At 38.6% G+C, this 14,434-nt stretch overlaps 1 protein-coding gene across 3 annotated transcripts in view; it reads right to left on the bottom strand.

The window, feature by feature from the left end:
• FAM188B (family with sequence similarity 188 member B) overlaps positions 1–14,434 on the bottom strand; it is a 73,193-nt gene that overhangs the window by 5,804 nt on the left and 52,955 nt on the right. For 2 of the 3 annotated variants that reach the window (XM_014945183.1, XM_014945184.1), the window contains exons 16-17: positions 6,485–6,665; positions 2,503–2,575 (exon numbers count right to left, since the gene is read on the bottom strand). In XM_014945183.1, the coding sequence (XP_014800669.1) occupies positions 2,503–2,575; positions 6,485–6,665 (254 nt within the window). Of the gene's footprint in view, positions 1–2,502; positions 2,576–6,484; positions 6,666–14,434 lie in introns of those variants that run through there. The other variant, XM_014945185.1, reaches the window with a different exon arrangement.

Below are 14,434 nucleotides of genomic sequence, written 5' to 3' on the forward strand. Positions count from 1 at the left end.
AATTTCCATTGGATGTCTCACTTCAAAGCCAAAACAGGTAAAAGAATGTATCATTCAGCCCCACTACCACAAGGGAAAGCTGATGCTAGAGGGTTAACAAAATATACTGCTGAATTCAGATTATAATATCAGATCAGAGTTTATTCCCCTCAGGGAGAGCTAACAGATGTTTTTTCTGCTGGTGCAGAGAGATGCCGAGGATGGTGACTGTGATATAAGAGTATTCTTCAGGGAAGAACGGGATAAGACGTCTGCACGGCATCTCCCAAACAACCCAGGGATGCACATTCCAGACATCTCTTGGTCAGAATCTGACTCTTTCTACAGATGTCCAGGGCTGAAAGCCACAATAAAAGCACATGCACTTGTACTGAGGCCTCGGTTGGGAGCCTGCAGTGATACCTGCTGGTGACCAGTCATTCTAGCTGTCTGAAGTGTGACCTGCTTCAAACTTGAATCTCACTCTTCTGACATTTCATATAATAGGGGTTAAAAACATGAGCCGCCTCCTTCTGCAGAAGCAAAACAGCTCTTCTCCTCTGATAATAACAACAAAACCCTAAATACAGAAACAGTCTATTACATATGCAATTTTCCCTTTGGGAGAGGATAGGAGAACAAACAGCAGGCAGATGTTAGGCACATAACTCACTGCATCAGAGGACGATGGTGTTCGGGTATCGGGGTAAACAATGGGTAAGGCTTTTCATGGACTAAACCAGAACTGAGTCATGTGAATGAAAGAAAAAACCCCAATCAACACGTGGAAACCACAGTTAACCTTCTCAGTTCTGATTGTTCAGACCGCGAAATTCTCCACACTGTCTGAGAAGTTATCCTGCATTTTTTGATGAGAAAATTTTGATAAGGAGCTTCATTACGAATGCTTGATCAAAAGAAGTAACAGCTCTTTGTTGCTTTACTAAAAATTAGTTTAGAAGTACTGTTGTGTGATAGAAAACAATTCTTTTGTATCTCCCAGTTTGTTGAAATATTGCTTGTTTTGGTTTGTTCTTACTGTTCCTTATATACTGTTTCATATTTGGAAGAAAAAGTTCTTAAAACAAAAAGGAAAAATATAACATGAAAAACCTTTAGCAGCAAGGCCATGCTTAAATAAATATGTTCAAAGCAAATGGAAAATAGTGAAAACAAGGAGCCAGACTGATCAGGGTAAATCAGACACATCCTGAGAATGGTACAAACAAAATAAATTGACACAGGAATTTGCTGGTAATTTACTTCTCCAGGAGATTAAAGCACGGAATTTAAAATAAACAAACATCACCACTACCAAAACCGTGTAACTTTGATGCAATGCCAGGAATGGAAGATGTTCTAAGAGCAACTTTAGGTAGCTGCATGCGTTATTCACCCCGCTGTGTGGGTTTCTGAGGCTATATATTAGCTATCTTAGTTTGTACTAATGCTTATGTGTCCCTGGAACAGAGGAAACAAAGCAACCTATATGTACGGGGAGCCTGGACTAATGTCACTGCTGTCATGTTACAGGATCCCTCTTCTGCTTTTCTGTAACTTTATAGCTGCAGCCCTGCAGGAACACACCGCTTGGCAGCCCCTGAACTTGTTTTTTGGAGGTGTTTTTTACAGGAAGGATTGTGGCAAGGAGAGGAATCAAAATTACAAGAGAAATCTGAAGCTGCCTGGCTTGTTGATTTAACAAATGTTACGGTCTTTGACAATGAGGCTTTTACTTCTTGCTCCAAAGATACTCAGATAGCAGCTTTCAAAGTCCTGCTCAGGGAGTTGATATAAAGCTGATTTTTTACCCAGTTAATTTGCCGCTTTTTGCTTCTTTTTCACTGAACTGAAGATGTTCTCATTAGCTTCAGTGTGTCTTGGATGAACTTCTTAAAATTCCATCATTTAACATCACATAGGCCTCAAAATGGCCATGGAAATCCTATGGCAGGAAATGGCCTTGTATTTAGGAAAAGAATATGACCTAAGGATGTCAAGAATGACACAGTGTTTTGTGATCTTGAGAAACTCTGTGCTGCCCATGGACACAGGGAAAGTTTCAGAACACTGAGACCCTGGAACTTCATACACTGAGAATGCACCGAGTCCCCCCAGTGCAATTATATTTTTCAGAAAAGTCTGATGAAGACGTAAGAAATTTTCTCCTTTTCTCACTACACCTCTGCAATAGGAACCAATCACTTTTGGGAACCCAATTTTAGATCTATTGAAATCAAGCTGCACACTCAAACTGAATTTGGTTCAGTCGGTTCTTGGTGGTATAATGAAGGTTCCTCTGAGAATGAATTGAACTTTTCAGCCAGTTTGATATTAACTACAACAATAAAATGTGGAATACATATTATCACAGCACGGCCTATTGAGATCCTTTATGATTTTCAAGCAGTAATTTTGCAAGGTTTCTTGCTGTAATATTTTTTATCACACACTCCAGCCTTACCTATATTCTTTGTATCAATAACTGAAAATACGTATAATAAAAATGTAGTTTTCACTTACTTTGTCCTGATACAATGCTCAAGTGGAGGAGTAAGATCATTTTCTTTATCTCCAGTGCACATCTGAGTTGTGTCTGCAGAGACATATCGGACAAATTAGTGACTGGAGTATATTTCTATTTGTATAGATTACTGCAGTAGCTTCTTGGAACCCCACCCATGGAAGTGATGGACTACCACTCCCACGGTGAAACTCCCAGCCCCCAGAAGATACATATCCACTTTTGGACTGAAATACCCGGGGAGATGAGCACTCATGGCTTTGTCATCTCTTGAACCCTTTTAGCTCGAGGTCTACTCCGTGTTCATGTGGTGGCAGTCTAAAGACTGAAAGGGGGGGACTGAATGCAAACTTGCTGTTGGGAATGATCCCCAGAACATGTCCAGTATTAGTTGTTCTGGACCAGAAACTTGCTCAGAATTGTGCTGGCTGCTTAATGGTAAGGATGATCATGGGACAGTGTTCAGATTCATGCCCTGGCCCTGGTTAGTTTACTAATATAGAGATGATTTCAAGGCAAATTGGATTAGAAAGTGAAAGAATACGCTCGAGGGCTGTCATGAGGTTTTTTATTTTACAATTGATGTCATAATTACTAACAAAGCAATTTTTATCACTCAGATACTAAGGACAGTGGTAGTCCTACCCTTAAATAGGAAATCCCAAGTCCAGTCCAAACTGGGTTAAGACTCCTTCACCTTGGAAAAGAGGATCGTCCCTTGAGTGTTGAGAAAGCAGTGCACAGATGGGAGAAGACAGAGTTGTGCTGGAGATAAGAGAGCTACCACGGGCTGCGAGCATTCCTCTGGGACGGAGAGGCAATTGCGCTCTTCCGGGGAAAACAGAGAGGTCAGTGTCTCAGACACTGCATCTGTCAACAGTGAAAGTAGTCACTCAACTTCCCAGAGAGAAAACATCCTGCAACCAGCTTGTATGTCAGTCTGCTCAGCTGTTTCCTGTTTTGGAGTATAACATTTTAAACTGCAGCAGACTCGGATTTTGTTTTTTCTTTTTCTTCTTTTCTGTTCGTCATCCAGCCAATGGGGAGGTTGAGAGAAACAAATGATGCCAGGACAGGGTGTAGGTGGGTCTGCTTCACTGAGACTGATGTAGACAGGATGGGAGGCAATTGATCTTAGATTCCCAGCTGCCAGTCTCAGATATATCTGGCTTCCTCATGTCCTAGAGAGGACCTGGCTCTCCCTTGGCTGTTGATCTCGTGGCATAAACGCATGCAGGAGTAAGGGCAGGAGTCGTAGGAAACAGACAATATCTAAAAGTACATAAAGTATTGAGAGTTTTCTCCTAGATCCTCAGGAACTTACAGGCACACGGGAATCTTTTAAGTTTCAAAGGGCCTCTTTTATCCTAATAGTGAAGAGTTTATATTGGTTCATTAGAGGTCTGGAAGAATGTTCTGAGAAATTCAGTCATAGTTTTCTCAGCAATTACTCAGCTGCTTTTTGGAAACACCTTTAAAAGGATACTGAGTTGGAAGGTATGCGCCAATGAGATATAAGAATGATTTATTAAGACAGATTGTACGAAAATTCCCTATATCTTCAGTTGGAGACAACATATTGTAAATGTTAACATAGGTAGGCGTTAATTGTATATACCAGAAAGGAGAAGCAGTATCACTCTGAGCAGTACAACATACTCCTTCATACAAGTACTCTCTGTGACATATAGTAAAAAACCAAGAATCTCCACTCAGTCCCTGAACAGCTGAAAAAAGAAGATTAACAAAATGCAGACAGTTGTTAATTTAGATCCACTGCCTTTTTTTCCATCTCTGCCTATCAGAAATTTCAACCCCAATGGAAAAGATTAAAGAAACAGAAAGGATAAGGATAGTGTGTTGAACTCAGTTGCAGGCATTGCCTGCTTTTAGGAAGGAACTTCATATTCCTTGTCTCCATTTCGGCACATAGCTATGAGTAGGAGAAGCAGGAAAAATTCTCAATATAAAGTGGCAATTACTATTACCCCTGAAAAGCAATTCCACTCTTCCTTTCTGTTTTTCTTTTTTTTTTTTTTATTCTTTCTTGCTCATTGTAATTTCTCCAAGATTTCCTGAAATGTGACCTTAATTGCAATTTTCCTAATTATAAAAAAGATTCCCATTTCAAGGAGTTCACCTTCTATCTAGTGAAAAGCAAACATCTTTGCTAACCAGGACCAGTGGGATGTGGCTGTGCAGCGCTCAGGACCTCATGTTGCATCTCTTGGTAATGCTGCCTAACCCTAAAAGCTTGTTGATATTTCCACAATGGAAATGCCAGTAATTCTTAGCATTCTGCTATTTCCATCTGGTACTCTATGCATGGTTTAGATGTATGATCAATGGTACCTTTTGGATGCAAAGTAATTTCAGTTTTTCTCCAGACCTAACAAAGGATTAGTCTACAGCCAGAACTAAGAAAGCATTTCCCTGGAATGATGACATTATTTGCATTTTACAGCTTTTTGCAGAATTTCACAGATAACAAAAGATTTACTAGGACACATCCCTGGAAGAGGTTATAGCCACAACAAAAAGATATCTACCTCTCAATGCAAGTGTAGTGTTTAAGGAGAAACATACAGCTATGTTGTGACAGGTTGAACAGTAAAGAGAAAAATTTATACAAACTGAGCACTTTCTCATCCAGGGATCACAGAATGCTTGGTAGCTCTGGATTTTTGAAAATGTTTCTGCTTTATTTATGATTAAAAGACAGATAAGGGCATCTGTTTTGGACTGTGTGTTACATGGTACAACACATACAAAAAGTGTGTCTCGATCTCTCTAGTACTCTGCTGAATTATATAATCTGTGCCATTTACAACTAATCTTCATCTGTGACAGACTGTGTGGGAACCAGTGGGTAACTATAGTCCTGTAAAGGTTAAGCAGTTTTTCTGAGATAATATATAATGTGATCACTACAGTAGAATGACAGGGATTTTAATTAAAATAAGAGGATAAATAACAGGCAGGAAGACAACTGAATTCATCACCAAATCTTGTGAGATGCTAAAGCCCCCAGCAGTCCCACCACACAAACAGCTTTGCCACATGGCCTCAGTGAGAACATACACCACCGATAAATAATCCGGTCCGAGAACCAGAATGTAGGTGCAAACAAGGAATACAGACAGCTTATTTTCAAAGAGTGGACTACAACAGAGTGGCTCCTTAAGACTGAGAAGGAATTTGATTAAATTGTATAAATATATCGAAGGAAATAAAAGATAAGTCGATATTATTAGCAAATAAGAATTCAGTGGTCAAGAATATCTTAACATGGCAATAAGTAGGAGCTTTCTAAGCATCAGTATACTTCTTTTCCAAAAGCCTTCCAGTTGGAGAAATACGCAATTACTGTAAAAGCAGCTGCATAATTTGGCATGGTTTCCTGAAAGAACGAGTGTAACAAGTCAGAAGATCTTTTGCATGCTTGTGTTTCCAGGTATGCTTACAAGTAGGTAAGAGACTAGACTTTGTTAGCAAATTCCTGCCATCTTCTGAAGTAGCTGGTTTGGGAGGCAAGAATTTCATGCTTCCTCACCCTCTCTGCTCATTTTACTGCAGGCATGTAGGGCTGGGGAACAGGAGAATTACACTTTCTCCCTGTAGAAAAGATGTGAGGAGATGTGAAGGAGAATGTGAGTAGTTAAATCTGGTTTATACTCCTTGGAGCATGAACAGACCAGATCACAATCTGTTCCTTGGAAATCAGTGTCACTGAAAGATTTACCAATCTGTATAAAGTACCACACGTTCACTTTTAACCCTTTCAAGAGCTTATCCTCAAAATTTCCTTGTGAAATCTAATTTCCCAATTTATCATCAAAACTAATTACAGAAATTAGGAAAGAGGCACACAAATAATCTTTCATGCCCGAGACCATCATTGTTTGTATTACTGAATTTTTTATGATATGATGCTGTTGCCACCACCAGGGATGAAATGCAGAGTTACTGAGCTGTACATACCAACCGTTAGCCGTATTTCTTCTTCCTGATTGGCCAAGCCATCATAATAATATAGATCAAATCTCCGTTCTGTTTTCCAGTCACCCAGTAAATCCTTTTCCAAACAAAAAAGCACACTGAAGTGGCTTTCACTGCATACCAACCAAATTGGGTATTTAGGGGTCTTCAAGTAACAACCAACCTAAAAGAAAAATATAAAAATATGAGAATATCACAGGGGACAAGGGGACAAACAACTCATTGTAAAAACCATGAGAGATATGAGATCACTTATTTATTATAGTGTACAAACATGAATGAAGGCTCATTATATACTTCTGATGAAGCAGACCAAGACAGCACCAGTAAATCATGGAACATATAAAGGAAGTATCAGGCCTTGAGTTATAGGCAGGTAATGAAATCCAGCTGTAGTATCCTTGCAGCAAAAAGATCCTATCCCAGATGATCAGAACCAAAAGAAACCCTATCCTCTGTAATCGTTATAAAACCACAGTGAGTTTAGGTCAGGAATACTACACGAGATCAATAGCAGAGCATGCTCTTTTGCAAGAAGCCAGAAGCCAGGCAAGAGACTTCATAGGATCTCAGATGACACCCCTGTGTGGGCAACTAAATTGAGCCCAACATCTTTTCTCGTATTAAGAATACAACACATCCCCTTCATTTTTGAGACACCCCTGTGTGGGCAACAAAATTGAGCCCAACATCTTTTCTCATATTAAGAATACAACACATCCCCTTCATTTTAGCATCTTCTTCTAGCTTCACAGTCCAGACATGTAAAATATTTTCAGTTTCTGGAAGAAAGCAATAACAGAAGCACTTGGTTTGACTCATTATTCTCAAAAATGAAATATTCTGAGCAGAAACACTTGGACTTCACGATCTTAAAGGTCTTTTCTAACCAAAGTGATTCTATGATTCTTTGAAAAAAATCAATTCTTTCTTTAGAAGATGCCTTTTCTAAGCCTTTGTCCTCCTTTAGCCATCTTTATTCTATCCCCAGTTTTATGTATCCTCTGCTAAACAGATGTTGCACTGCTACCAATCTGCAAAATAAGGGATGGCAGCCAAGTGTGCAAATATATGTGCATAGAAATATAAAAGCAGTTTCTGTCTTTGTAATACAGACACATGGATCAAAGAAACTTTGCTACTTTAGAGGCTCAAGAAGTTTTGGAGAGTTTTTGCATAGTAACAGAAATCATCTCTGCCTATTGATACCTTTATTTTTACCACTATGGGATTTAAATAATGATTCAGCATATGCAGTGGGTACTGTGGAAACTGGAAGTGGTGAGATAATCTACAGAAATCATCTCTGCCTATTGATACCTTTATTTTTACCACTATGGGATTTAAATAATGAAACAGCATATGCAGTGGGTACTGTGGAAACTGGAAGACTTCTAACAGAAAAATTCTCGTATGTGTTTTCTAGATACAGATTTGTGAATACAGCTTCTAGAGTACAGCCCTTGGTTCTTCACCTTGGGCATGCAGGTACAAATGTAATTCAATAGACTGCTAAAAGGCAAAAGCCAACATATATGATGTTTTAATGAAAAGTCAAGGATCAAAGAGCATCTTAAGTGATGAGGAGTGTGTGGGGTTTTTTTATAACTGAGATTTAGAAGTTATATCTGAAGTGTTATATGAGTACAAAATCAATTATCTTCCCCATTGAGAATTTCTTCAGACATTAGATAACAAGTCTCTAGCTAATTAAGTAACTGTTCCCTGACTCATTATTTTGCTAATATCTATATAAAACAGCTTTTTAAACAACAGGTTTGCTTTTTATGTAAATTCTTGGCTTAAAATTACAGAAACTGTTTTACAAGATTACTAAACTACTCATAAGAGGAGTTACCAAGAAGGGAAATACGCAGATGCAACAAAAGATGGAAAATTGGAGGGATACGGATGAAAAGATTCAGTTTCACAAACATGCATATTTTAGTATGCTGATAAATCAAAGCCAAAAAGGAACAGCCAGTCTTCTCCTAAAAATGTGTTCTTCCTACATACGTCTGCTAAAGTAACTTCCAAGCTTCATCAAACAACATTTGACAAAACAAGATTAGAGAGATACAGAGCTGTTTCAAAGCACACGTCCACTCCGGCTCTTACGCACATGAACAGTCCTATTGAAGTACGGACAAATTGTTCAGATGAGTAAGGTCTGTAGAAACATTCTCCAAATATGTTTAGTTTTCAATTACAATGCTTGCAGAAGAAGGCAAGGGCGTGAACTTCAAGACAATAAGGAAAGTATAAATTCATGTAGGTCAAATTCTCACCTCCCATAAAAATGAAGTTTTCATTTCAGTTATGCCAATTGTACCTGCCTCTAACACCAGATTGCATTCCAGGTGTTGGTTGGTCACTACAGGCATGCTTCTCCCCAAAACTACTTGGCCCACTATCCCACTATCATCACCTTCTAGAGGCTTCTGGTTCTTGAGATACCTGAGGTAATTCCTACAGTTGTAGATTAAACAGGTCCAGGATGTGTTCCTCACCTTTAAGGTCAAGCAGCATGGAATAGTTTTTATCCATAAGGCTAAAATTTCTTCCTCCCCCAAAACCTGTTATTTTGCCTAGATTTTCTATAAGAAACTTCCCTCTCCCACAGCATTCCCCAAAACATGTCCGGATTTTTTTCTACAAAATCTGATATGGAACCATGATACTGACAAAACAAGGACAATTCTCATTGTGAGGATTCCTTTGCCCGTTTCTTCAAGCATCAACTGTTGAGTGGACTAAAAGTACACACATATTTAACCGCTCCAGATGGTAAATGGTGAGTGTTTCTCCAATTGCCTGGCCAGGCTGGTTGATGGTAGTGACCCTGGAATATAACAGGACCTTAAAGCAGGACGGGGAAGAACAAGCACCAACAGCCCTTGCTCTGACTCCTCAGGAAACCCTTTAAGCTCCATCAGAGTGTGTGTCATCCATCAGATGTTTGCCAGAGAATCGGGGCCCTCTTTCCAGCTGCTGCACGCTGCCTTGTGTAATGCTGGCTCTGGCTTCCAAAGGCAAACCAGAATCTATTCATTAAATGTCATTAATTTTGCTAAGGGATTTTACAGTATCATAATGCATTAACAAGTAATAATGCAATACTATTAAAATATTTATTTTCAAACATGCACATTAATCTTTTTCAGGAAAAAAAAAAAGAGGGGGAGTGAATTAGGTGTCTTTTCCTGCTGCGTGTTTTCAATACCAGTGGAGACTTCACTAACCCTAATCCTCTCCCTTACAAATCCCTTAAGAATGCTCATAAATTTCAGGGACACAATTCTCATCTTTGGAAAACGTCAGCCTTTCAAAAGCAAGCACCTACAAAGGGTTCATTTTCAACACTCCAGGTGGTCTTTTTCCACAACTGACTTGAGTGTGTATTCACACAATGGTGAAATTAAATCTACAGAAAAATATTTATTGCTGGGGAATTATTCCAATATATCTGCCAGAATGAGTCTACGGTACTTCACCATTCAGATTTTGTTTGCTCATTGAAAAAGGCTATCTTTGCCATGTGCATACTGAAAGAAAAAAGTCAGAAATACAACCTAGATTCTGTGTTTCTTGGACTCCATTACCCAATTTGCCTTGAACAGAAAGAAACATCAGGTTATCACTCCTGTGCAGTGGCCATGATTCAAAGAAGAAGAGCAGAAATCAAACACAAGGAGGATGACTGGATATGATTACTGAGGATTTTTGTTATCACTGAATAAAATTTCACTTCCTTGCTTGTTGGATTTCCTTTTTAATTTTTTTTAAATTTAAATTATATTCCTTTTTTTCTTGCTTTATGTTTGTTTGCCTGAATAGGTGCTTATTTTCCAAAGTAATCATATGGTGCAGAACTGAAACCCACGTGATTCCACAAAGGTCTGGGTTCTGTCAAGCAATTGCTAGTTGTACTGAATCCAATCGGATTCACAGAAAAAAGGATAATTACCCAAAACTTCCACAGTTACAGGCCACAGCCTATTGTTTGTTCTGTCAACGTTTTTTCCCTGCAATTGCAATGACCTTTAGTGAATTAATATTAAACAATGTTCCAACAGAGTTAAGACTGAAGTATCTGGTATAAAACCAGATACCCTTGCAACAGCCCTCGGGTGATCAAGAACACCACTGACTCAGTTCACCTATTCCACCAGCACTATTAAAACAACAAGTCAGCCATATTACTATTATATTTGTATATAGTTAAGGGACACTATGAGGGTAAAGTTATTGCTATTAATATGCATTTGATTTCAACCAGACTAAGAAAAATAAAATTAATATTCACAATATGTGACATTCAGAGTATGCACAATGTAATGACTCTGCCAGGTTAGGAAGAAATTGAAGAGGTTTTAGCCATATAATAATAAATTTTAGTAGAAAACATTACTGCTACGTGGGAGCCCAAGATAATTTCTCTGGAGCTCTGAATCCTTTTTGTGGTAGAAAAGAAAATCTCCCTTATGATGAACTGGGGGGAAAAAAGGACAACATAAATAAGGAAGAGATGTGTATTTCAACCCAGAACTACCAAATCAAAGAAAAGGCTCCTGGAAAGCACTGGCTTTTGACTAAAGTTCTCTTATGCTGCCATAACTCAAAAGAAGAACAGTTGTGGCAAGGCAAATAGACATCAGGGCACCAGGTAGCCTCAGGATCTTTTCTTTATCCTTGTCCCATTCTGCTGCTTTTCTGGTAAGTCCCATCAAATGAAGAAATGTTGAGGAAGATTCAGACCCTCACTCAGACTTCAGCATTTTGCCATTCGCATAAGTTTATAATTCATTTCAGTAAGTTACTCCACTGCAATGACAAAGATAGGTTAAGATTCGGTCCACTTAACTCTTCAGCATCTATTTCTAGGCCCTCTAATTTAGGCTGGTCCTTGGGCTTTGGGTGTCTGTAAAATCAAACAAGGAAGAGAGGGACATTGTCAGAAATTTAGACCCCTCTGTTCGTCAGCTATAAAGGGAGTTGGAGGGTCTCTTACCTGAAGCATTTTCAGCCTATAAAGGACCTAAATTTAGATGGGGTAAATCCAGATCCAAATGCAGGTATTTATAAATTATAGAGACATGGAAAATATTTGATTTATCGTTTTCTGTTTTGTCTGTTTGCAAAGCATGCTGAACTCTTTTAAACATGTGGGGTTTGTTATTCTTATTGTCTTAACTAAAAACTCTGTGGTACTATTTTATTTGAAAGGACATTCAGTCAATGCCAATATCCCAGCAACAGTGACTGGCCTCTGGGAAAAAAAAACTGTCCATGGATAAGTGGGAGGACAATGGGACTTCATTAAAGAAAATTTCAGTTCCAGGCTAGAAAGGGAGATGTAAAAACAAGGAATGAAGAACAGACTTTTTAAATGGCCAACGCGTTGTCAGCCTTGTTTCAGTCGAACTTGTATGTATCACATGTTTTTGCCCACAATGGTGCTCACAAATGTCTTACATAAATAGCAAGGTCCCTTGCTGAATGATCTGTGTGGCACAACAGATGCAGCACAATATCTACCGCATACCCATTACTGAAAAAATAAGTGGAAAATTGAAACCAACCATCAGTTTCCATTCTGCACATGCATATTTTTGGTTTTGGTTTCTTAAACAAGATGGTTAAAAACCTCCTTCTCAACCTCCCCCTCCACAACCCTACCAATGACCTGGCTTGAATCCAGTCCATCTGACTGAGAAAGGCGCCTGTTTAGCAGACATATTTCCCAGCGAAGAAGGTTATAGGAAGGACGTTCCACAGGGCAAATAAACAGGTGAGGTGCCAGAAGACAGAGCATGTGTGCTGAATTTAATAATTCAAGTAGGTCTTGTTATAGCACAGAGTGTGCTGGTTTCATCAAAAGGACCACAGATAATATTTCCCAGCTGTGGAATTTTAATGAATAAATTCTGTTTATTTATGTTTCCCTTTCTTTTTAAAAGAATAGGAAAAATGAGCATAGCTTTTTTGTCAACGCCGCGTTCTCTCTTCATTTTCAGAAATGCAAACACTAAAAACCATCCATCTCCTCAAATGCTGACAGCTGAGGCAGAGATTGAAGATCGTCAAGAATCAGAGTAGGGTGAGTTTGGGAGGTCAGATGACAGGAGGATTAACTACTACAGCAGGGCAGGTTAAAAGCAGGAGAGAATCAGCAAAGATGAAGAATCAGAGTCAAGATTCACCAGAGACAAATAACCCTGAATATTTCCATTACTTTGTGTACAACAACACATACCTAAAGTGGTTTCAAAAAGCATTTCACAAGGATGGCCAAATTCATCAGCCAATATCATACTAAATTTGGAATGAGAGATTCAGAAGGCCTGTACTCTCTTCCCAGTTCAGCCAGTAGCTTACTGGATGACTTTTTGGAACAAGCACTTTGACTTTTGTTTGTCTGTCACCCCCTCTGTAAAATGGTAATGATACTTAACTTTTGCAAAGCACAGATCCATCCATAGGCATAGACACGTAAATGCTAGATATTGTTATTATCATTATTAATAATAGTGGTAATAATAGTATAGTAGTAGTAATAGTAATAAATAATAGTAGCATCTTTTAAATTCTTCAGATGAGAATGTAGGATAATTTTCCCTTTTGTGACTGTTAGTATTTGAAATGATCTCATATAAATATAAGAGCATCTGTTTCCATCTGTTTCTACTTTTAGCATCACAAAAAGTTTTGAAAAGAGCATGTCATCATTCAAAGTTTTTCCACCTGCAGTTTTAATGTGGCATTTAGACCAAAGACTCTGACTCAAATGCAGGGACTTTCTCACTCCCAAATTCTATAACTGTCCCTGCCCACTTCTGTGCCTCACCCCCGTTTCCGAGGTCTTGTCCCTGCTGCAGACACGACTCAGCTTCCCCGAGATTGCTGCTAAACTGATGGATGCTGCAGCCCAGCAAACAGAAGAAAAACTGCACTAATTTTATGCGGGCTGACCAGCTTTCAGAAATGTTTCTATTGCTTTAAGAGCTCTAAAGGAATTCCAGAAAACCTAAAATCTTAGGTTTAGTTTAGGCTTTTTAGATAAATGTGTAAAATCAGATGGAATTAGAATAGCTTAAATATGGGCTTAGCACAAAGAAAAGAAATCCAAAGATTTGTAACTTGCCTACCGATAAGTAAATGAATTGGACTTTTAGCTTTTTTGCATCAAAATACGGAATCTCACTATGAAACATATGCATATGAAATAGATTGAATGAATCCATCTAAATTTTTGCATATGAAATAGATTGAATGAATCCATCTGTCATAGGGAAATGATTTGCAGCAAGTAGTTACATTAAAAAAAATATGCTGAGTAGGGCGATACGTTAGGACTAAGAGTGATGATTAGACATTAACAATTGCAGACAAATTACAAGAAACACACATTTTTCCAGTCAGCCAAGATAAATGCATTCGACGTGATCCTCTGAAAGAGATCACTGGATCAGCAACAAGAATGATTCCTCAGGCGATCACTGGGAAAAACAGGTACTAATCATTTTGTTTTGATTTGCTACTGTTGAAGTTTGACAGAAGGATTAATTCAGTTCTCATGCCCTCGTGATATTCTCAACTCGGAAGACATGCCAAGGAAATTGTGGATTATATACAAATACTCCACAGATCAGACAAGGGAGATAAAATGGTATAGAAATCCTTCTCTATTTGGATTTACTGCACCTAGCCTGGAATCTTGCGTGTCTCTTCCTAAATGCATTGGTAAGTTGGAAGAAGTCTAGAGCAGAGCAACAAAAATAAGCTTTGGACAGGATGTACTGATGAAAAAGGGAGGAACTGTTACATCAGCTGGCAAATGTCTAGCGGATGGGGATGAATTGTTTAGGGGGCAGGCTGGATTAGAAGTGAGAATGATAATCAGAGGAAACTAAGTCAATGAACAGTCAGATT

Source organism: Calidris pugnax, unplaced genomic scaffold (genome assembly GCF_001431845.1).
Source record: "Calidris pugnax isolate Ruff unplaced genomic scaffold, ASM143184v1 scaffold54, whole genome shotgun sequence".
Taxonomy (NCBI): Eukaryota; Metazoa; Chordata; class Aves; order Charadriiformes; family Scolopacidae; genus Calidris; species Calidris pugnax.